At 41.9% G+C, this 24834-nt stretch overlaps 1 protein-coding gene across 5 annotated transcripts in view; it reads right to left on the reverse strand.

The window, feature by feature from the left end:
* Positions 1 to 24834, reverse strand: part of Ppn (proteoglycan-like sulfated glycoprotein papilin) — a 138309-nt gene that overhangs the window by 58005 nt on the left and 55470 nt on the right. For all 5 annotated transcript variants that reach the window (XM_069504508.1, XM_069504505.1, XM_069504506.1 and 2 more), the window contains exon 2: positions 8354 to 8429. In XM_069504508.1, the coding sequence (XP_069360609.1) occupies positions 8354 to 8429 (76 nt within the window). The remainder of the gene's footprint in view (positions 1 to 8353; positions 8430 to 24834) is intronic.

Consider the following 24834-nt stretch of genomic DNA (forward strand, 5'->3'; position numbering starts at 1 on the left):
CTACGCTATTTCTCTCGCTCTAAACTATTGCTTTCTCTGTCTACCTATCTCTGTTTATTTCTATTTATGAAATCTTTATCAAAGGCTATTAAATCTAAGTTATTTACATAGTAAAATCTTAACAAATCCTATCATAACTATGCTACTGTTTACATGCTATTTAAGTATATACTATACATAAGACTTTGCTAAACATTGTTTATCTATACTATATAAAATCCTATAATAACTGTTAAACTATTAATTGTCAATCAATACACACACTAGGCACTATATCGTCCCGCACATCCTCCCGCCGTGCGATTATGTCGCATTGTCTGTCGGTGCGGGCGCGTCGTCCGTCGATACAGGCAGGACCACCAGCTTCCTCACCGGCCGTCTCAGCACTCCGCCTTTGGTCCGGATGTCCACTGCGCGCACGACGTTGTCTGGTCCTGGATACGTTGCGATGACTCTGCCTCGGATCCACACGTTTCGGGGCAGGTTGGCGTCGACGACTTGCACCAGGTCGTTGTTCTGGATCGCTGGGCCTCGTCCATGCGGCTCCCGCCGGTTTTGGAGTTCCGGCAGGTACTCCTTCACCCAGCGCGTCCAGAAGATGTCGGCCAATCGCTGCGAAGCTCGCCACGTAGATCTGGAGACCGCATCCTCTTCGTCGAATGTACCTGGCAGCGGTACACGTCCTGGACCTCCCAGCAGGAAATGGTTCGGTGTCAGCGCTTCTGGATCATCTGGACTGACTGAGACGTGAGTCAGTGGTCTGCTGTTGACTGTATATTCCACTTCGGCCAGCAGGGTGGAGAGGACCTCTTCTGTAGGATGGCGTTCGTGGAGTGTTGCTGTCAGCGCCGTCTTCACGGAGCGCACCAGTCGCTCCCAAGCTCCGCCCATGAACGGCGCCCCGGGTGGAATGTAGCGCCAGGAGATTGTCTTCTTGGCTGCTTCCTCTGCTGTTGCTTCGTCGAGTGCTTGACGCAGCTCCTTGTCTGCTGCCTTCAGGTTGCTGCCGTTGTCCGACCAGACTTCAGTTGGAGACCCTCGTTTCGCCATCATTCTCCTCAGTGCCATCACCGCCGAGTCTGCGCTGAGTGAGCCGGCGATCTCCAGATGTATGGCCCTCATGGTCAGGCAGGTGAAGATGGCCACCCATCTCTTCTGTCTTGTTCGGCCGACGGTCACGGAGAGAGGCCCGAAGTAGTCTACCCCGGTGAATGTGAAGGGACGTCTGTGATGAGCTAGGCGGCATCCCGGCAGGTCTCCAGTCCTGGGGTATGGTGGCTTCTGAGTCTTCATTCGGCAGAAAAGGCAGCGTCGTATGACCATTCTTGTTACAGGTCTCAGGCGTAGCACCCAGTACTGCTGTCGGCACTCGTTCACTGTCGTCTCGACGCCGGCGTGGTGAAGCTGCTGATGCACTGCATTCACCCAGAGTCTGATTGTCGAGTGGTCACCGTCGAGCACCATTGGACTCTTCAGATGTTCTGTTATGCCTTCTGTTGCTTGAATTCGGCTTCTCAGTCTGATGGTGTTGTTGACGTACTCGACGCTCAGCTGGTGTAGGCGGCTCTCCTTGTTCAGTGTCTTGCTATTTTTCAAGGCTTCTATTGCTTCTCCGAAGGAGTCCTCTTGAGATGAGCGCATCAGGAGTTCTTCGGCTCTTCGGAGATGTTCTGCAGTGACTGGGAGAAACTTCCTGCTGGACGATGCTGTTGTCTTCACTGTTTGTTTCTGTTTTGTCGCAGGCTTGTTCGTCTTCTTCCAGTTTGGGTCCTTTTCTGTGTTCTTTCTTGTCCTTCTGTAGTTGACACTCTGTTTGGTGGCTCTACAGAGTTCGATGAACTGCAGAACTCGAGCTGTGGTGTACCGGAGTCTGTCCCAGTTTGAGAAGCGGGACACCTCAGGTAAGGCTTGTGAAAGCTTCGGCTTGCTTCTGTCTATGACATGGTGTATTCTCTCTTCGCCAGAAGGTTCTTCTTTTTCTGTAGACACTTCGACGGGCCATTGGTCTTCTGCTTCGTAGAGAAAGTCGGGTCCCTTGTACCAGCGGTGCTTCTCGTCGAATGATGTTGGCACGTCTCGCGTAGCGTCGTCTGCCACGTTCAGCTTCGTTGGCACCCAGCGCCATTCGTTGACTTTGGAAGACTCTTCTATTGCAGCCAGGCGATGTGCTACGTAGGGCTTGTATGAGCGTGCTCCTGTTCGGATCCAGGTGAGTACGGTCTTGCTGTCTGTCCAGAACACCTTGCAGTCTGGTTTTCTCTCGTGCTCTTCTATGACTGTTTCGGCGAGTCTTGTACCCATCACTGCTGCCTGGAGCTCCAACCTCGGGATGGACGTCAACTTCAGCGGCGCAACCTTCGCTTTGGCCATGATGAGCGATAGGCTGACTTCACCTTCCGGTGTCACTGTCCTCCAGAAGACGACTGCTGAATAGGCTGCTTCGCTTGCATCGGTGAACACGTGTAGCTGGATTGAAGTGGCGTCGTTGTACTGGAGGTAACGCCTTGGGATTGCCACGCTGCTGAGGTTCTTCAGATGATTCATCCAGTCTTGCCACTGCTCAGCCAGGTCTTCATCTATTTCGTCATCCCACGACGTGCCTCTTCGCCATACTTCTTGCAGCAGCTGTTTCGCTCTTATGGTGACAGGTGATGCGAGCCCGAGCGGATCGAAGAGTGACATGACCACTCGCAGCGCTTCTCTCTTCGTCGGTGTCTTCCCACTGATGAGTGTTGGTGCGACGCGTGCCAAGTTGAGGTTGAAGGTGAGTTCGTCTGTGTTGAGCTTCCAAATGACACCCAGCAACCTTTCTGTCTTCTCTTCTGGCTTGTAGAGTTCCATGTCTTCTGTTGGTTCAACTTCGCCCAGTGCTTCTAATAGTTGAGGCGAGTTCGACTTCCATTGTTTTAACTCGAAGCTGGCCTTTGAGTGCACTTCGCGTACTGACTTCGTGATGCGTACTGCTTCTTCGAGGTTTCTGAAGCTGTCCAAGTAGTCGTCCACGTAGTGCTTCTGTACGATGGCAGCTGCGGCTTCAGGGTGAGCTTCTTTGTGCTGTTCAGCATTCAAGTTCTTGATGTAGATTGCTGTAGATGGAGAACTTGATGCACCGAAGATCAACGAAGTCATTCTATATTCTTCAGGTGGTTGGCTGTCTCTTCGTTCCCCTCGCCACAGATAGCGCAGTGCGTCCCTGTCTTCAGCTCGCAGCTTGACTTGCATGAACATCTCCTTGATATCCGCTGTGACTGCTACTGCGTGTTGCCGGAATCGCATGATGACGCCAGGCAGTGACTGCAGGAGATCAGGTCCTTTGAGTAGCATGTCGTTGAGAGCTACTCCTTTTGTCTTCGCTGCTGCGTCGTGTACCACTCGGAGCTTCTCAGGCTTCATCGGGTTGATCACTGCGAAATGTGGCAGGTACCATGTCTTGCCAGCAGTCTTCTGTTTCGGAGCGAGTTCAGCGTATCCTTTTGAGATGAGAGCTTCCATCTGTTCTGTGTACTTCTGTTTCAGCTTGGGGTCTCGGTCGATCTTCTTTTCTATGTTGTGAAGTCGCTTCAGTGAGTTGTGGTAGTTGTCCGGGAACGTAACATCTTCTTTGCGCCAGAGAAGTCCTGTTTCATATCTTCCATCTTCCTGTTTGGTAGTGGTCTTCTCCAGGATACGAAGTGCTTGTTCTTCCGGATCTGTCTTCGGTTTCTTCGGCTGTATGCAGAGTGCGTCCATTTCGAAATACTGTTTGACGAGGCTGTCCAGGTCGTCTTCTGTTCCCTCTGTGACGTGCGATACGAAGTCGATGCTACGTGCGGCGGCGCGGCTCTGGCTGCCGTGTAGCACCCACCCCAGCGGTGTGAGAGAGGCTACTGGTTGATTGCTATTTCCTCTTCTCACTTCTGTTGTCAACAGGAGGTGCCAATTATCTTGACCGATCAGGACTCGAGGCTTGATGTCTGCATATACGAGGTAGTCGCGGATGTCTGCCAGGTGTTTGCAGCCGTCCACCAACTCTCTTGAAACCCGTTGCGATGACACTTGAAGGTTCTTCACTGTTCGTGCTTGTATACGTTCTTCATGATCGTTGAGACCTCTCAGCTTGATGTTCACTCTTCTTGAGGCTGACTCTGATGTCTTCATGTCGTTGATAGTTTCTATCTTCAAGGGATCGATGGGTCCTGTTGCTCCGATGAGTTCGGCTATGCTGTTGTCTATCAATGTCACTGTTGACCCGTCGTCCATCAAGGCGAATGTGTTGAGAGCTCCTTTGGGCCCCTCAACTTGCACTGGAATAATCTTCAGATAGGATTGTTTCTTCTGTATAGTCCACGCCGAGTTGATAATTTCTGTGATTTCGACGCCTTCTTTCTTCTCCGGTGCCTTGGTGTAGTGCAGCATCTTGTGGTGAAAGTATTTGCAGCTGTTGACGCCACAAGCCTTGACCCGGCAGTTGTGTGTTCTGTTTCTGTACCGAAGACATCGAAAACACAGGCGTTTGGACTTGGCTATGTCCCATCTTCCGTTTGCATCCGCATTCTTGAATTGTTCACAATCGCTTGCCCCGTGCTCTCCTTCACAGATGGCGCACCTGGGTGTATACTGTTTTTCTGTTACGTTGTGAATTTTCTGCGGTCTTCTTTGTTGCGTGGCTGGTGCATGTGATGTGTGCGGTGCCACTTGTTCAGGAAGCGCGTACGGCCCGCACAGCTCCGCTTCTCTCTTGAGGAACTTCTCCATCTTCATCAGTTCCGGATCTTCTTTCGGCTGTAGCACTGCGAAGTCGTAGTATCTATAGCGCAGCGTAGGTGTGAGCTTGTCCACAACTGTCTTCGAAACCTCCGGGTTGAACATGTAGTTCACGCAGCTGAGTGTCTTCAGAGTCGCGACCACATTGGAGACCTTCGTCGAGAAGATGCAGATGTCGCGCGGTGACTCGGTAAGGCGCGGCAATCCACGTAGAGCTTCTATCTCCATCATAGCGATGGATTCTGGTCTTCCGAATCTGGATTCCAATGCCTTCATTACTTCTGTTGGGTGTGCGCTGGTGATGAGAAGACCTTCAACCGCTTCTTTCGCCCTTCCCTTCAAGTTTCTTCTTAGACGATTTGTGTTTTCTATTGTGGTGAACATGCTTTCTGTTTCGTAATATGCGGCGCGGAACGGTAGCCATTCCTGATGTGATCCTCCGAAGATGGGTAGCTCGATAAACTTCGGCCGTCGTGCTGCTTTGACGGCGAGCGTGATGGCTTCGGCGAGTTCTGTTAGACCCGGTTGCACTCCCGCCGGTGACTGAAGTGGATTCTGGTGCTTCTGTTGTCCCGTGCTGTTGACCACTGGTTCTATAGGGTAGTGTGGCTCGCTGGTGATCGCTAGCGCGGGGCGTGGGGGCTGTGACTCCAGCCAGTTGCCCACTCGTTCGCTTGTCTCGGCTCCGGAGTGGATGGATGCACCATCATCTTCTATTTCATCTTCTGTTTCTTCAGCTTCCATGGCGGCGATGCGGGCAGCGGCTAGTTCGACCTGAAGACGTAGCAGTTCTTCCTTGGTCTTCGCTATTCTATGCGCCTTGCTGCGGCTGTGGGTCGACCCCTCCCCCTTCTTGCTAGGAGGGAGTGGTACTTCTTGCGGCTTGACAGTCCTCCTCCTCTTCTGGATGGCCGACGCTTCTCTAGCCTGGCTACGCCCCTGTTCTATAGCGGAGGCCTCCACGGCAGCGGGGGGCCCCAACTGTGTCGCATCGGCGGGCAGTGCCAACGCGACGGTGGTAGGCGCAGTCATCTGTGAGGCGGCGGCGGTTGCAGTCATCTCTCTGACTGACGCGGAGGAAGGCACGGCGGACGTCGATGTCTCGGAGGGTGGCACGGCCGTCGACCTGGACGTCGCGGAAGTGTCTGTTGCCGCCCTCGACGCCGTTCGCTCTGACACTGTAGTTTCTGTTGCGGTGGTGGTAGCAGTATCCTCTGATGCGGCCGGAGACTCTTCTTCTGTTGAAGCCTTGCGGTTCTTGAGCTCCTGCCGTGTTACTGGCATATTTTCCGAATTCGATGAATATTCTTCAATTTTCCCGATTTTCCAACGTATCCGGCGACCGAAGGACCATTCAATGTGCGCTTCTGCACATCTCACTATGCTGGATTGGTTGGAATTCTTCAGAAAAACACTTGTTGAAGCACTATTTTCTTTATTCCTTAGGTACTGCTACCGCTAGGTCTGGAGGAGAACTGTGCCGGCATACAAAACCGGGCCAGTATTTATTTGAAAATCCCATAAAAAAAGTAGACCATCTGATTGGCTGGCCAATCAGAGGATCTTTACATTGACCAATCAGGAGAGAGCAAGCTCGAGAGGTGTGGCCTACTCAGAGGGGTCTTTTCGACTCCGGGCTATACCGTAGTGAGAGCCGCGCCTCTCGCTCTATAATTATTCCTATCCCTTTCTACAACTATCTCGCTCTATCACTGTTGCTATCTCTATCTACGCTATTTCTCTCGCTCTAAACTATTGCTTTCTCTGTCTACCTATCTCTGTTTATTTCTATTTATGAAATCTTTATCAAAGGCTATTAAATCTAAGTTATTTACATAGTAAAATCTTAACAAATCCTATCATAACTATGCTACTGTTTACATGCTATTTAAGTATATACTATACATAAGACTTTGCTAAACATTGTTTATCTATACTATATAAAATCCTATAATAACTGTTAAACTATTAATTGTCAATCAATACACACACTAGGCACTATATCGTCCCGCACAGTAAGTGACAATGCTGTCTAACTTGAATGCACATTACCTACTTTTGCTCTTAGTTTTTTATTCGAAACTAGCTTGTTCCCTTTGCTTGTTCTACGATTTCTTACGCGTGAACTATACAATTTAGCCCCCCTTAGGGCTTAAGTTTTCAAAAATCCTTTCTTAGTCGATGTCTACGTCATAACAGCTATGTGCATGCCAAATTTCAGCCCGATCCGTCCAGTAGTTTGAGTTTTGCGTTAATAGATCAGTCAGTCAGTCAGACAGTCAGCTTTTCCTTTTATATTTTTTAGATCAAATTAGCACTTCAATTACCTCTTCTGACCTATTCGGGTAACAATGGTGTCTATTCTAGACGCACATTATCTTCTCTCACTTTAGCATCTAGATTTTTTAGCAGCAATAGAACCTAGAGAAAAATCCAAGCTTCTCTACGGCAGTTTTAAAATCCTCAAATGCTTCCAAGCCACCCTCGAAAGTCTGCTGGAAGCCTAAGCTACAAAAACCAGATGGTCAGTTGCTAAAAAGAAGAATTCGCTCAGGCGATAGCAACCAATGAGTGTCTAACCTAAGTCGGGCTTGGAATTTATACAACACTCTGAATTTATTAACATGTGTTTTACCAGCGCAACGTACCTAGAACATGAAATAATTAAGCACTTGACAAAAAGAATAAGAGCTTTGTATTGCTTAGCTACCTAAGTACTATTCCTAAAAATCTTATTTATCACCCAGTTCGATGAAGAGCAATTCGAATCAATACAATTATTACTGAGAACTAACTGAATTCTATTGATGCACGATCACAACGAATCAAATCGATAACGGAATTCCCAATAGAAATCGATGTGCAATTTCTATTAGCTACGTTAATAATAGACTGTCGCGTCGATTGGGGAAGGCGAAAACTTTTATTGCAATTTATTACGCCGACGACGGCAAAGTCAAGGCTGCACGCGCACGGTCAGTCACTGTGGTCAACGCACTTCCTAATTCTTAAAACAGTATACCTACATTAAAACAAAGTTCATTGTCTTTATTAAAGTACGATAAAATGCTATTTGCAAAGCTTCGTATCCATGAGACAGCTACATTTTAACCAACCATGCCAGTTCGTGGAGAAATCCTCATGGATATCACCGCGTCCGGGGAGGCACGCAGGCTATGTCGACCTCTTACTGACTAAACCCCACGGGCTACAAGATCAAACTCTTTCGCGCAAACCAACCAACGAACAGCGCCTGCTGTTGTTGACCCTCCTCCAGGACCAACAAAGTCTCTACACCCCTTTTGGAACACAAAAATGCGCCGACTCGACTCACAGACCATTGTACTTTTAGGATACAGAATCCCCGAAAGCCAAGAAGGGCTTTCGGGGATTCTGTACAAGCAGGCAAAGCAAGAGCAAAAAGATCTAGAAATTAAGATACCTAAATGTATTCGAGATTACGTCTGTTAGTCCATGTACTCGTAAGCACCTACCTATTAAAAGGCTGAGGGCATTTTGGCGAAAAGGTATTTCTATTTTGAGTTTGTAGTTTTAGTGATTTTCTTAACCAATCTGCCAAAGCTATGAAATTAAACAGTGCTATACTCACATTGTGTTTAAAATGATGCCTGGATGTTGTCCACGGGATACAATTACTTATGACGATGGCTGCTATAAGCAGCGATCTGTGAACAAAAATAAAAAAAAATTAAAAGAAAGAAAAAAACGTTTATTTATGAAAGTTGTGCGTACCACACATTATCCTACGGGCAGAGATTATAATTATTATACATACTTCGGTTTAGATTTAAGTTATTAATTTTCGATTATAGTAGCAATATTTACAAAAAAAAACAGAAGAAGTAGATGATTTTGATTTTATTGGCATTTAACTCGATCGAGACTCAGATCTGCGATCTGCACCGAGCACTATACCAAATGGTCAAATGGTCTGTAGCGAAAACAATTCGATAGACCTACGATAAGTTATATTAACCATCAAATATCAAAATGATTTTGTAAAACAAACGGATCGGCGGGGTTTTAAATGAATTTAGATTGTTTGACTAAGATAAAAGTCATATTTATCGGCAGACTTCTCGAACATCACAACACATAAGAAATCCAATTACATGATGTAATGGAGGGAATAAAATCTTAAACCGATATAGCAGGAACTTTTGATGTTTATCTTTTTTTGAATTATTTTTTCTCATTTTTCAGAGAGCTATTACTTTTACTCCTTATTTTGTTTACCCTTGTCCCTTACTCGGAAATGCAGCCAGTATTCTTGGCACCATTTGGTGGATAGGCATTTAAGTAATAAGTATAAGTGGCATAAAAATAAGCGAGCGAAGTCCCTAAACTTCAACTGAGCAAATAAATTAAACAAATCTCAAACAAAGCATCGTCATTTAAAAAAATCTTTTAAAAGTTGGGTAAACAAAGCTAGGGATTGGAATAAGCTTCTTAAAAGTATCTCTACATTTTAAAGAAATGCTAAGAAATCAATCCTAGTAAGTTAAAAAAATACGTAAGTACTTATACGTAGGTACATTGAAAAGTTTAAAAAAAGTAAATAAATAATAAATACCTACATTGAAAGAACCTAAGTATTTAAAGTTTAAACAGCCATTTATGAGGCATACCCTTTAGCTTTATGCCTCATAAATACTACGGACTGCAGAGCGGGGAAAAACCATTCTATTATTTAATATTTAATATAGGTATGTAATTTTTAATTATTGTAAAGAGGTATACTTTACTTTTCTTGAAGTTCTATTTGAAGGTTCTCTCAATTACTCGATTGTATCAATCATATAATATCAGCTATGTCTTCTTACAAGACCTGAATAATTTTCCTTCTAATGAGATACTTATGCACCGATTAATCAAGCACGATGATGCCATGCTATTTTGACGTATCATAATAATTCATACGATATTAAAAATGCTGGTCAAATCGTTGGCAGCAAAACAATAGATACTTACCTACATTATATTATTTGAGACATTGGATGACCTAATTCGCCTTCTTACACCTTGTTTTGGATTGCCTATTCATTAAAATACGCACAATAGCACTGATTTATTCTAATTTAGCTACAGACAATCAATTGAAAATGCAAAAAAAACATACATAGCCTTTACGTCTTCCATAAACGACGCCACTTTTCTGATGCACTGTATCAATTAATATTCAGCTTCATAATTCAACGGCCATTAGGTTTGTTGGTTTTTCACTGCCCAAACGATGATCTGTTACTTGCATTTATAAATATTAAGTAGCCTTAGTCAGTACCATAGATGATACACATATAATATGGTCAGTACTAACGATATAGCCACATATTACGTAACTGAAGTACCGGTAGAGTTACTTAACTTTTGCTTGCTTCTAGATATTACCTAAGCTGACGCTGCCGCTGTGAGGATATGGGTCGAATATAGATACAGATGACATGACGTGCCTAGAAAGAGTATCCTCAAAACATGCTGTAGCAAAACTGAAAGAGTTTTTCTCACAATAGGGTATCCTAAGGTAAACTCTTCCTAGGATAACTCTTACTAGTAAAACTCTTTCGGTTTTACTGCTTCTTATACCTAATGGCTAAACCAACATCGCTCGACGGGAAGGCATGGTAGAGTGACAGAATACTATACCCAGCAAGATGTTTTTACAATAGTTTGTTCTATCTCGAAGGAAGGATTGCTATACAGACACTACACAGCGCCCGACATTTTTAGGGTTCCGTACCTCAAAAGGAAAAACGGAACGCTTATAGGATCATATTCTTATATATATCATATTGTCCCCGGACAATAGTCCTTCGTTTGCGCAGGCCCTTATAAATAGATGAACCCACGATCTATAGCCGCGTTGTCTGACCAGAAGTCCACGAAACCTCCTTGGTTTGTAGATATATAAAACATCCGAAACCCGTTAAGCCCACAATCCTCGGCACAAGTATGCAATGTAAACGTTTATTAGCATCTTGGACGTTCGCTTGTTGATTTGCAAGGTTTACCAAGCTCTCGGATACCCCTTTGAAAATTTATACAGTCATTGTTTCCACACATCATGTTTATAAAGTGTTTTCACGTATGCCCGTTTTAACATCAAGGTGTGTTGGTACAAATAAATAAAAATAGGTAGGTATAGCAAAACATTTTCTGTACCTTATTGCTTACCGTAATATTACGTATTTTGAGCTTCTACCTCAAATATATTTATTAATATTTTGATGTAGCATTCATATTTTATTTCACAATCATCGGAAAAGTTTACTGGGTCTCGTATGCAAATTTTGTAGGAAGAATTTGTTCAAAGATAATAAGATGTTTTAAATTATGACTAGAATAAGTGTAGAATACAGAGCCAATACTTTGGAATTATTTGATTTACCGGGATATAAAGTATCGTATCTCCATCTTTAGAATGCGATTTCATTATGATCGCTAAACCGTAAAAAAAATTAACCGATTTGATTATGGTAGCTAAACCGTAAAAAAATTGAGGATATGTTTAAAAAGTTCATCAGCTTGATAGCGAATAAAGAAGCCCCAAATGATTCAAGCTATCTATAGCACGCGACAGGTTGAAATGGCAATCGGGAAGGGAACGCCCCGCACACCCCCACGTTAACCCAGTGCGGGTGACGTGCGGGTGTGTGGGGCATCGTCGTCCCGCCTCATACCCCGATTGCCATCTCAATCCATCCCGGACTATAGGTATCAGTATAGTGAAGTAAGTAATATGAAAAAATATGCAACTGCTAAAATATAGGAAATGGGACAACACCATATTGAATGCCACGGTCATAATGAACTTGGCATTACAAACGGCAGTTCCGCAGGATGCAACCGGATACCCAACGTAACAGATCCGACGTGCCCGTCAATTAGCCAGCACAAGGGCTGATTTATAATTAAGTATCAAAACTCATCAGATACTAGGTATCTATATACTAATAATACTTCCACACTAATCTTATAAAACCATGTGTCTGTTTGTTTTTAGGGTACCGTACCTCTTAAGGAAAAAAGGAATCCTTATAAGTAGGATCACTTTGTTGTCTGTCTGTCTGTCAAGAAACCTATAGGGTACTTCCCGTTGACCTAGATTAAGTCTTATTATAGCACACGTATAAGAGGAAAAATCCGACAACCGTGAATATGTGGTTTTAAAACCCCACCGTACCGTACCTCAAAAGGAAAAAAGGAATCCTTATAGGATCACTTCCTTGTCTGTCTATCTGTATGTCTGTCTGTCAAGAAATCTACAGGGTACTTCCCGTTGACCTAGATTGAGTCTTATTATAGCACACGTAAAAGGAAAAATTTGAAAAACGGTGAATTTGTGGTTTTAAAACCACAAATTCACGGTTTGTGAAAAAAATAATTAAAATGTGTTCATGGACAAACAATATTGGTATTTTTAATTTTCAAAGTAAGAATATGTAGGCGCGCTAGACACGTACATCAGAAATAGGAAGGAGAATGACCGATAATTATTATTATTAATCCTCAGCCGACATCAGAACATATCAGAACGTAGTAATTAACCACTAGGTACTTTAATCAATGATCTTTACAATTAGTTCTCAGCACTTTAAACAACCTATTGGATGAGTCGGGATTTACTTTCTTAAAAGGAACCTGGCCGCATATGTGAACTAACGATATTCTTGTGTTATCAAATTACATGGACTATCCTCAATTATTATCATGGAAACTCTCACGTATAGCACAGGGAAACTATCAACGTAAGGTAACGAGGTAAACCTAACCTAACCCTACCTAGGTCGCCTCCAACCACCCCTCACAGCGACCCCTCACCTCACTCTAACCTAATCTCAACATCATCATCATCATCATCATCATAGCATCATCATAGCATCATCGCATCATGTGATTAGGGCACAATTGCTATTGCAACCTCTGAATCAAATCACTAGCCATTTCTTTATCTGATCATCTAAAGACAATCTACCACTGGTTCGGAATGCTACAGCCTACCGCGAGAAGAGCCAGCAAGAAACTCGCGTGGCGACTAGCTCAATCATCAATCTCAACTTCATGAACACTCTTAAAATAATCATTGCATTGACACTCACTATCTAAACCAGATCATATTATTGACTCCTCTTTACTAACTCGCAATATCACAATAGCTCTACCTTATCCACTCTATGCGCGTCTACATACCGAATGCCATAGCATCGTGCGCTACGGCGCCTCGAACACTATTCATCCAGGTATGCAATCGCCACACTATACCTACGCGAATCCCACTCAAGGGATCGCCAGCTCGTGCCCGGTTTCCTCGAAACCACCAGAATGCAAGCTATTCGATCTAATGGGAAACTCATTGTCTGATTACCCTACCTCTTGTGTAGGGTAGTGTCTACCCTACACAAGAGTCATCAATGATTCTTAACCAAACGGGTTATACGTTTCTAAAGCGGGTACTATCAAAGTTAACTGCAAATTACTATCACACTAAACTATCACTTTAAACTAATTATTATCTCAACTGCCGGTATATCTCCAATTACACTCTAAATTACTAGCGTTTGCAGAAATAACCTTAACGGATGTCATTATAATAATCTATCCACTGAGCCAACCGTTAACTCACGAATTACTCTAATATTCACCAATATAATTAATATTCCATATTCGTCTAACAACTACCCGAACATTATTAATAGTGCTTTGCAGACAAAGTCACCGGATAGCATTAAAGGTTAGAATTACTTTAAGGTTACGATTTAACACAAACATTCTACATTATCACAATCACAGAATTAAATATCACGATCATTATTATTCACGCTAAAAGCTACCTATCTCGAATTACCTAAGCTAATCTGAATTCTAATAAAAAGGCTAGAGTGAATTCTGAATCAGATAACCTACGCGTGTCTGTCAAAATCCAACTCTGCCGGCTAATCCAAGATGGCTTCTTTTCACAGAGTAAAGCTTCCTTCATGCAACGTTTCTTTTCACGGAATCTATGACAGTAAAACCTATTATAACATTGACACGCCTACACGGCCATTCTGACATGCGACCGTCCACGGGAGCTAGTAAGTATCAAGCACAAACAATTTCCAATCGTCAGAACATCCGCTCGTCCATCCTGACGATCAGCACAAGCACAAAAACTACATATTATAAAGCATGCATAACACAACCAAAGCATGTCACAACCAAATTACTTCGCAACCATAGCATGTCGCAACCATAACATGTCACCAACGCATGTCACAACAAAAGCGTGCAACCTGGACAAGACGAGCACATCTCTTCAAGCAACCCATAAGAATCTGGCACGGACGACACTGTCCATTCATCCAACACATCTGGAGCAAGCGCGTGCATCCCTTCAACCAACCTCTTCAGGTGCGGCCCGAACCATACACCTCAACCAGGGTCGAACATCATCTGGACTGAGCGAGTGCATCCCTCCAGCCAGGCTAGACTCCACAACATCTGGAAGAAGTGTGTCCCCTCAACCAACTCTTGCGAGTCTGGCCCGGACGACACTCTCTTACCAGGATAGACTCCACAACATCTGGAAGAAGTGTGTCCCCTCAACCAACTCTTGCGAGTCTGGCCCGGACGACACTCTCTTACCAGGATAGACTCCACATCTGGAAGAAGTGTGTCCCCTCAACCAACTCTTGCGAGTCTGGCCCGGACGACACTCTCTTACCAGGATAGACTCACAACATCTGGAAGGACACTTCCTTACCAGGATAGACTCACAACATCTGGAAGGACACTTCCTTACCAGGATAGACACAGGGACTTACTAAAACATAACATCTGCAAGCAGTGTGTTCCTTCAACCAAGTCCCACAACACACAAGCACACACATGGACCGAGAGTCCCTGATGTTTCACAACTTAAAGGTCATCCATTTAGTCATGATCTCAATGTCACATCTGTCCATTACGTCAACTAACAACATACTGAAGCGGACCGGACACATCCCGTCAGCGTCTCATCCATCAGTGTGGAATGTCGTAAGTTCACACGCTGCCACAAACGAAGTGATCTACAAGATCAATTCAGATTATTTCATTGATAATATGAAGTGAAACTGAAACATTTTCTGGGTAATAAATTAAGTAATTGCCATCAATACTTTCCAAAGTCCCATGGCTTAGGAGTGCAGCACTCTTGCAGCGTCAGGATTAAATAGTTGGATCCAAACATTTTTATGGTAACGACTCGCGAACTTCCTCTACTAATTAAAAAAAACTATGCAAATCGGTCAGAAACCTCGGAGAAATCGGTTTACAAAAACGCGCCGAATTGAGTACCTTCTCCTTTTGGAAAGCCGGTTAAAATTGCAAAACAAAAATGGCGGTGCAAGCTATCAGCTGTGAACTCGCTGTGAAGTCAAGTCGAATCCAAAATACTGTCGACAGTTATAGGTCCAGGTAGAGAAATCGTCTGTCACTGTCACACACAGCATTCAGTTCGTTCGCTGACTCTCTCTTTTCACTTTTTAATCAAGGGGCAGCCACACGTGCACGCTTTCATCTCGAAGTAAGGCTGGCATTGTTAAATCCAGGTAGCTCCATATTTATTAATAACGTTGTTAATACTACGTTGGTCCTGGAAGTAACTAGTCCAAGTGTAGCTTAGGATAATGCTTGAAGTAAGCATTTTTTATTAATAAGGGTGTTAGAGTTTAGACTATTCACTTGCCACCCAGTTCACCATCAAAGTCATAATCATTGTCATAGTCAAACTGTAGTTTGATCCGGAACATCGACCCGCATAGGCCAGTCCCTCAATCAACTACACCACAGTCAACATTGTCATAGTCAAACCGTAGTCTGATTCAGAACATTGACTCGCATAGGCCAGTCCTGCGATCAACTACACCACACTTACCAGTATTCCATACCAGATAGATACCAACATGCACTGCATCACGGGGTTTACACAAAGCATCATTTCACACACCATTTACTACTCTTCACGTTCAGAGGCAGTGAGAGTCCAATCCGAAATATTAAGGATCTTTTAACTCTCAGATAAAACCCCGAAATCTTTTTCTGCAATTTTTACAACAAAGCCTAATTGTGGGTATTAAAATTGGAAAACTTTTCTTCTTCTTTAAACAAATTAATATAATCTTTTCTCGTAACTTTATCCTTTTATAAACCAGGCTAATGTGGGCATTATTTGCAAAACTGTGGGCATAACTTTCAAAAATGTGGGCATGTGCTCATCCCACTTCTGATGTAGGCGCGCTAGACACGTACATCAGAAATAGGAAGGAGAATGACCGATAATTATTATTATTAATCCTCAGCCGACATCAGAACATATCAGAACGTAGTAATTAACCACTAGGTACTTTAATCAATGATCTTTACAATTAGTTCTCAGCACTTTAAACAACCTATTGGATGAGTCGGGATTTACTTTCTTAAAAGGAACCAGGCCGCATATGTGAACTAACGATATTCTTGTGTTATCAAATTACATGGACTATCCTCAATTATTATCATGGAAACTCTCACGTATAGCACAGGGAAACTATCAACGTAAGGTAACGAGGTAAACCTAACCTAACCCTACCTAGGTCGCCTCCAACCACCCCTCACAGCGACCCCTCACCTCACTCTAACCTAATCTCAACATCATCATCATCATCATCATCATAGCATCATCATAGCATCATCGCATCATGTGATTAGGGCACAATTGCTATTGCAACCTCTGAATCAAATCACTAGCCATTTCTTTATCTGATCATCTAAAGACAATCTACCACTGGTTCGGAATGCTACAGCCTACCGCGAGAAGAGCCAGCAAGAAACTCGCGTGGCGACTAGCTCAATCATCAATCTCAACTTCATGAACACTCTTAAAATAATCATTGCATTGACACTCACTATCTAAACCAGATCATATTATTGACTCCTCTTTACTAACTCGCAATATCACAATAGCTCTACCTTATCCACTCTATGCGCGTCTACATACCGAATGCCATAGCATCGTGCGCTACGGCGCCTCGAACACTATTCATCCAGGTATGCAATCGCCACACTATACCTACGCGAATCCCACTCAAGGGATCGCCAGCTCGTGCCCGGTTTCCTCGAAACCACCAGAATGCAAGCTATTCGATCTAATGGGAAACTCATTGTCTGATTACCCTACCTCTTGTGTAGGGTAGTGTCTACCCTACACAAGAGTCATCAATGATTCTTAACCAAACGGGTTATACGTTTCTAAAGCGGGTACTATCAAAGTTAACTGCAAATTACTATCACACTAAACTATCACTTTAAACTAATTATTATCTCAACTGCCGGTATATCTCCAATTACACTCTAAATTACTAGCGTTTGCAGAAATAACCTTAACGGATGTCATTATAATAATCTATCCACTGAGCCAACCGTTAACTCACGAATTACTCTAATATTCACCAATATAATTAATATTCCATATTCGTCTAACAACTACCCGAACATTATTAATAGTGCTTTGCAGACAAAGTCACCGGATAGCATTAAAGGTTAGAATTACTTTAAGGTTACGATTTAACACAAACATTCTACATTATCACAATCACAGAATTAAATATCACGATCATTATTATTCACGCTAAAAGCTACCTATCTCGAATTACCTAAGCTAATCTGAATTCTAATAAAAAGGCTAGAGTGAATTCTGAATCAGATAACCTACGCGTGTCTGTCAAAATCCAACTCTGCCGGCTAATCCAAGATGGCTTCTTTTCACAGAGTAAAGCTTCCTTCATGCAACGTTTCTTTTCACGGAATCTATGACAGTAAAACCTATTATAACATTGACACGCCTACAAATACTATACCAAGTGGGGTATCATAATATTATGATACCTGTACATTCTAAAACAGTTTTTTATTTTTATTTTTATGCATAAGTAATAGTTTTTGATTTAACGTGCAATGTCGAAAAAATACAACTGTATTACGGACGCGCGTCTGCCTCGAACTTGGTCGGTTTTTACTTTTCAACCTTACAGTTGTGCACCAAACAAAATATCTTCGATAGTAATTATTACTACCTACTTAATTAAAGTCGAAGCATTAAGTAGGTAGGTACCTGAAGAATTTAGCTCGGCAAAAAGGATTATATAAGTACTATACCCATGCAAAAAATCACGTCGATTCGTTGCTCCGCTCCGTTGCGACGTGATTGAAGGACAAATCAACGAACCAATAAACCAACAAACAAACACACTTTCTTTCATGAGTAGGGACTAGGGATTAATTATTGTCTGTTCACGTTATTTTGTGGAATGGAATAAACCTTTATCGAATAGGTACCTACTTTCAATGTGTTTTTAAATCCATGTCCAGCCAGTTCTCGTTAGTTGCGCCAATTAGGTCCTGAAATAGATCACGATCTCCAAGCTTCGCTTTGAAACCCCAAATTATTGTAATTATCCCCTTCAAGCGTAATACTAAATTACTGTTGTCTAAATAAAAGGTCAATTTGAAGCTCTGGAGCAGTTTACAAACGTTATCTTAAGATTCTTCGTTCGTTTTTGAATCAAAAATGGAATGTCATAAGAACTTATAAGCGTAGATCTCTTTCATGCAAGTACCAATAACAAATATACAAAGTTTTAACTCATTCGAATGAATGACGCGGTAACGCATAGGTAACGAACAAAGGAACGAACAATTTTGTTTTATTAGATAACAAATTAGTACAAACATAGAAAACACAAATAAGTAAGGGTCAGACGGTCTGTTACCAAACGTTTATCTGTTTAAACTCTCTAAATGTCTGGTTCACATTACTTTATTCCCGATACTGTGTCATGATCGGTATACTTAGTTAGAAATTAGACCACGTCCATATTATGATCAAAATGATCTTAATTATGTAGAGACAGCCTAAAAGTGTCTGTATGTAAGTTTTCTACACGTGTATGTATGTTGAAGTCGGGCGAGCTTCACGATTTGATTTCTAGTTTATTTTATTATGTTTGCCCGACTTCATACATGCACGTGTAGAAACAAAAGTAATTTTTTACTTTGTAGTGATTTTGGAAGTCAGTTTTTTAATATTTTTGTATTTTTAGTTTTTTTGTGTAAGTAGTCATTGCTTGGTACCTAAACTATCAATTCAATAGCAAAACGTTCCAAATCCACACGGCTTAGGAGTTCAGTACCTTGCAGCATCAGGATTGAAGAGTTGGGACTTGGAATTCAATAACAGGGTCTATGCTCGGCATTCCACCAGGAACAGTTCCCGAATCTCTATGGTTTAGGAGTGCTGTACCATGCATTATCAGGTTTAAGGAGTTGGGACTTGGAGTGTAAATCATGAAGCCGCTGCTTGATACCTAAAATATCAGATCACCTTCAGAAAATATTGCATCATCCGCAGTTCCTAAATTACTATAGTTTAGGAGTGCCGTATCATCATCAGGGTTGAGGAGTTGGGACTTGGAATCCAAGTATGAAGTTGTTGCTTGGTACCCACAACATTAATTCACTATGAACACTTCCTGAACCTTGATAGGATTGAAGAGTTCTGAAAAACCTCGAAAAATCGGTGTACATAGGTACATAAAAAAAAACGGGCTGAATTGAGAACCACCTCCTTTTTGGAAGTCGGTTAAAAATGGCACGAATTTGTAGATCCACCCCTTGAATAACCCCGTGTTGAAATCTAGTGTTGAATATAAAACAAGACGTACCTATCAGGTATTTTTCAGTAATTTTTTTTTTCTTATAAGAACTTGGCTTTTGACACACTGGCGTGTGTCTTGATTAAGTTCAGCGCACCTAGTGCACATCAATATAGCATTCGAATAGCGTGCATGAATCGTTTGGTGAAATTTATGGTCGGCTATTATTCCACCCACTGTCATCGTTGCTGGGATTGTGATATCATCATGGTAACGTGACACCTTATTTAAACTCGGTGACAAATGGTGGAGTATTGATGGCTCACGGTATAAGTCCCGCAAATTGCTAATGCGCGTGGCCGCCATTTTAGTGAAGTCAGCACTAGACTAAAGTTTCGAGCTGATGGTATATTTTTACTTAAATATGACAAATGGTGGAGCATTGATGCCTCATGGTATAATGCTCGCAAATTGCTAATGCGCGTGGCCGCCATTTTAGTGACGTTATAGACTAAAGTTTCGAGCTGATGGCATATTTTTACTTAAATATCACAAGTGGTGGAGCATTGATGGCTCATGGTATCAGTCCCGCAAATTGTTAATGCGCGTGGCCGCCATTTTAGTGACATCAGCACTAGACTAAAGTTTCGAGCTGGTGGTATATTTTTACTTAAATATAGGTACGTCAAATGACGTCATTTCGATGTTAATGATACATGGTTCCAGCGCAATAGCAATTTGCGGGAGTTAAAAGTAAAGGCGACGACCGCAAACACAAAGGATTTTTTTTAAATAGATATAGCGAGCAAACGAGCAGGCGGGTCACCTGATGTTAAGTGATTACCGCCGCGGCGCCCATGAACATTTGCAGCACCAGAGGACCCGCCGATGCGTTGCCGGCCTTTTAGGAATTTGTTGGTCCGCCCCTTGAAAACCCCCAAGTTGTAATCTAGTGGGAACACCGCCGATGGCATTTTATGAAAGTCTAGAGATTTCGGGAAAATGTAAGAAAAGACATTATTTCTTGAATATGATTTCGCGAATAATTATACTTTGCACTGTTTAAGTATAACGTCGTTATCATCACCACCACCATCGCTATCTCAAAATTTCGTCGCCGGCCCACTACTGAACACGGATCTTTATCAGAATAAAAAGGATTTAATTAATTACTTCAATAAAGTAGGCGTAATTTTGACAGATGATGTATTTATTTCTGTTGCCGCTTTAACATCATATCCTAAAAAACAGAGTAAAATATATATATTGGAGGGTCGATATTGAATGAGTTCTTACTGTCTGTAGACTCCGTGAAAAGAAACGTATGAAGGAAGCTTTACTCTACGGAAGGTAGCCATCTTTATTTTAGTTGTCAGAGTTGGACTTTGACACGCACGCATGTTTGTTGTTGTCAAAATTCTCTCTCGCATTAAATTAATTAAGTATCAGATTATAGCTTAGCTAATTTTTATTATTTGAGATAGGTAGGTAGTTTCTTAATCGTGATATTTAATTCGGTGATTGTGATATAGTTAGAACAGTAATTGTTCGATGCTAATGTACGTTGTGTTAAATCGTAACATCTAGTGCCATCCGGTGACTTTGTCTGCAAAGCACTATTATTAATGTTCGCGTAGTTGTTTGACGAATATGGAATATTAATTATTGGTGAATATTAGAGTAATTCGTGAGTTAACGTTTGGCTCAGTGGATAGATTATTATAAGGACATCCGTTAAGGTTATTTCTGCAAACGCTAGTAATTTAGAGTGTAATTGGAAATATACCGGCAGTTGAGATAATGACTAGTTTGAAGTGATAGTTTAGTGTGATAGTAACTTGAAGTTAACTTTGATAGTACCCGCTTTAGAATCGTATAACCCGGTTGGTAAAGAATCATTGATGACTCTCGTGTAATGTTGAAATGGATTAGACAATGAGTTGCCCATGAGATCGAATAGCTTACATTCTACCTGGTTTCTGTTGTGATCGCTTATTTGGGTGGATAGTAGTCGTGGCGCGTGTGGCGCACGATGCTATGGTGTTCTGTATGCAGATGTGCACAGAGTGGAGAAGGTAGAGCTATTGCGATATTCTGAATTAGTAATGAGAAGTCAATTATAAGATCTGGTTTAGATCGTAAGAGAGTCAATGCAATGATCCTTTTAAGAGCGTTCATGAAGTTGTGATTGATTACCTTGAGATGATTAGATAACGGAATAGGTCGTGATTTGATTGAGAGGTTGCAATGGCAATCGCGCCCTAATCACACGATGTAGTGTTTAGCTCAGGCTAGCTAGTTTAGAGTGAGGTGAGGGGTCGCTGTGAGGGGTGGTTGGAGGCAACCATAGGTAGGGTTAGGTTAGGGTGATCTGGTTGTGTTACGTTGATGGTTTCCATGTGCGATACGTTACTGAGAACTATTTGTAAAGAACATGGATTAAAGTACCTACTTATTAATTACTACCTTCTGATGTCGGCTAAAGATGAATAATAATTATCGGCCATCCTCCTGTTCTCCGACAAATATTTAAGGGGGCTAGCTCTCATACAACAAACGTATTTTTTTTGCACGTTTTTATAGATTATTTTGAGTGCGAGTCTGACTCGCACTTGGCCGGTTTTTTTCAGTTCTCATTTTACCATCACATCGTCAAGTTAGATTTATATAAGTAATAGTGTGATTACTGATTATAAAGCGGTTTCTAGCGCAATCTTAAACAATCGACTATTTTAAACGGTGACAAAGTTGAGCGGAGACATCACTTCCAATTTAGGACTCTGCTAAAATGATGATCGCGCCTGTCATGAGGTCATCTCCATGTGAAGTCAACTAGATATGTAGCGATCCGTGCTTTATCCAGCTGCAGCACTGTAGAGAAGTATACAAAGTTTAATTATGAAGTTGTGTCTGTGAAATCTAATAGGTATTTACTGGTTTTCAATTTGCAGGCATCTCTATTTATTTATAATTATTGGTTTTGAAGTGGTAGTAGGTAATCTTTCTGATGTTAGATATTTAGCGCAGGTGATTTAAGCAAAATTTGAATGAAACCTTGTAATAAACAACGTAGTTTTAATTATAAAACTCAGGATATGTAGTACTTACAATCCATTATGGGTTGTGGACTGAGGATGCTCCGGTGTCGGGGCGAAACGTGCGTCGAGTGTGTTTTGGGATTTGTGTAGTGCTGCGTGGTGGTGGTGCGTATTGCTTGCTTGGTGGCTGGTTTTTCCTGCATGTTTAGCGGTGGGAGGGCGTTTGGTGCATGTCGCATGCTGCATGTTGATTTGATTTGTTTCAGCAGATTGTAGCAAATTGAGCTTTTGGTTCATTAAGTATCATGGATTTCCGCAATGCTTCTTATACAACGTAGTTTTAATGTTTGTTTCTTATGCTCTTAGAAGTATCTCCTCAAAAGTCCCCAGCCCTAGGATGTCGACTTTCCTCACTTTCCCTCTCTCATTTTCACACATTGACCACGTCTCTACTCGACTCCATTTCAGTAGAAAGGCAAGTTGCAGATTTAAATGGATAACAAACCTAAAAGTCAGGAATAGTAGGGTACCATTCTCCTTACTATTATTACGGGTATTCATTCATCATCATCATGGTAAACCCATCGCTGGTACACTATAAAACACGGATCTCCCTTCAATATGTGAAGAATTTGACCTTAGTCCACCACGCTGGCCAAGTGCGGATTGGCAGGCTTCACATACTTTTGAGAACACTATGGAGAACTCTTAGGCATGCAGGTTTTCTCATGATGATTTCCTTCACCGTTAAAACGAGTGATATTTAATTTCTTAAAACGCACTTAGCTCCGAAAAGTTGCTTAAGTGCCCGGGATCGAACCGCCAACCTCCCGAATCGGTGGTGGACGTCGTAACCATTTGGCTATCACGGCTTGCTAGTTACCAGTGGCGGATTTGCCCTAAGGCCCAGTAGGCCCGGGCCTAGGGCGGCCATTCCTAGCGATAAAAATTCACTGATGTTATGATAAAAGTTGGTAAATATGATGAGTGCTGAAAAGAGGGCGGCTGGTACCTACTTACTACATGACCTAGGGCGGCCAGGACTGGAAATCCGCCACTGCTAGTTACTAAGTTATAATTAGTATAAACTCACAAAATATACCGCTCATAAAGCAACTGAAAGTTTATTTATAACACACATTCCACACTGAAAACGGAAAATCGGTTTCAGAGTAGGTATACGAACGCTGAAAAATTACAGTAGATACTCCGGTTAATATTAAACGGTTAAAGTGTTATGGGCCAAATTTGTTAGCGGTTCGAATAAATCGCTCAGATAAAACAAATAACCTTCAACAACTGCGAGAAGTATGTTTGGGAATTCACTTGGGTAAATCCAGGGTAAATCAAATAACCTACCAATGTTATTTAAATACGATATAACTATAGGATGTACTGGTAGGCAACTACCATCTTCGAATGAAAATGAAAAATGAATGACTAAATTAGTAAGTAGTTCTATAACGATAGCAGGTCAGGCTACTTTTTTAAACTTAAATACTCGTATAGCTGATGCCTGCGACTTCGTCCGCGTGTATTTAGGTTTTTAATAAACCCGACTACGATCGTCGTAATAAACGCTGAAATATTATAGTAATTTTTATTTTTCCGTCGCTTGGTATATTTTAATGTTGCAATATATTTAGGTATACTTGGTATATTTATATATAACACAAAATTTTCTCCTTTTTCATTTGATCTATTCGATAGCAAAAAACTTTTTTGAGACCCCAGTTTTTCGGGTACAACATCCGCCATATTAATTTTGTTCATATAAAATGTAGCCTATGTCACCCGGACCACAGAACACTAACGTACCCGGACTATAATAATAACAAATCGATTGACACTTCATTCATTAAAATCGGTTCAGTTCAGTAGTTTAGGCGAGAGGGGGTGGCCTTCCAACATCAATGGGCGCTACGGTGGAACACACATAAATACAAACCTACATGCTAAAATCATAAACCTTCCTTTTGGCTTTGCCGTAGTCGGGTAAAATCCCTTGTGAACTCTTTGATCTTCCAGTATAAAAAAGTGCATCGTTCGATGTGATAGGTACAAGTTGTCCTGTACCTATGAAATAAATAAATAGGCTACTTGACTCATATCTAATTTCGTCCAATAAATGATTATTTATTATAGTATTTTGCTTAAGACAACGAAATATATCAATAACAATTATTAAAAACGCAGGATGGATATATAAATCCAATTTAAAAAAATACAATTTTTATTTTTATTTGAAACGCAGAAAACGCTGTCAGCCATGATGTGACGTCATTAAATATTTAAACAAAGAAATGTCATTCCTATGTCACGCGGGGACTAACGTAGTATCCATATATATAAAATTTAAAGTCCTGACTAACTTATATATCAAC

Source organism: Maniola hyperantus, chromosome 18 (genome assembly GCF_902806685.2).
Source record: "Maniola hyperantus chromosome 18, iAphHyp1.2, whole genome shotgun sequence".
NCBI classification, from domain to species: domain Eukaryota; kingdom Metazoa; phylum Arthropoda; class Insecta; order Lepidoptera; family Nymphalidae; genus Maniola; species Maniola hyperantus.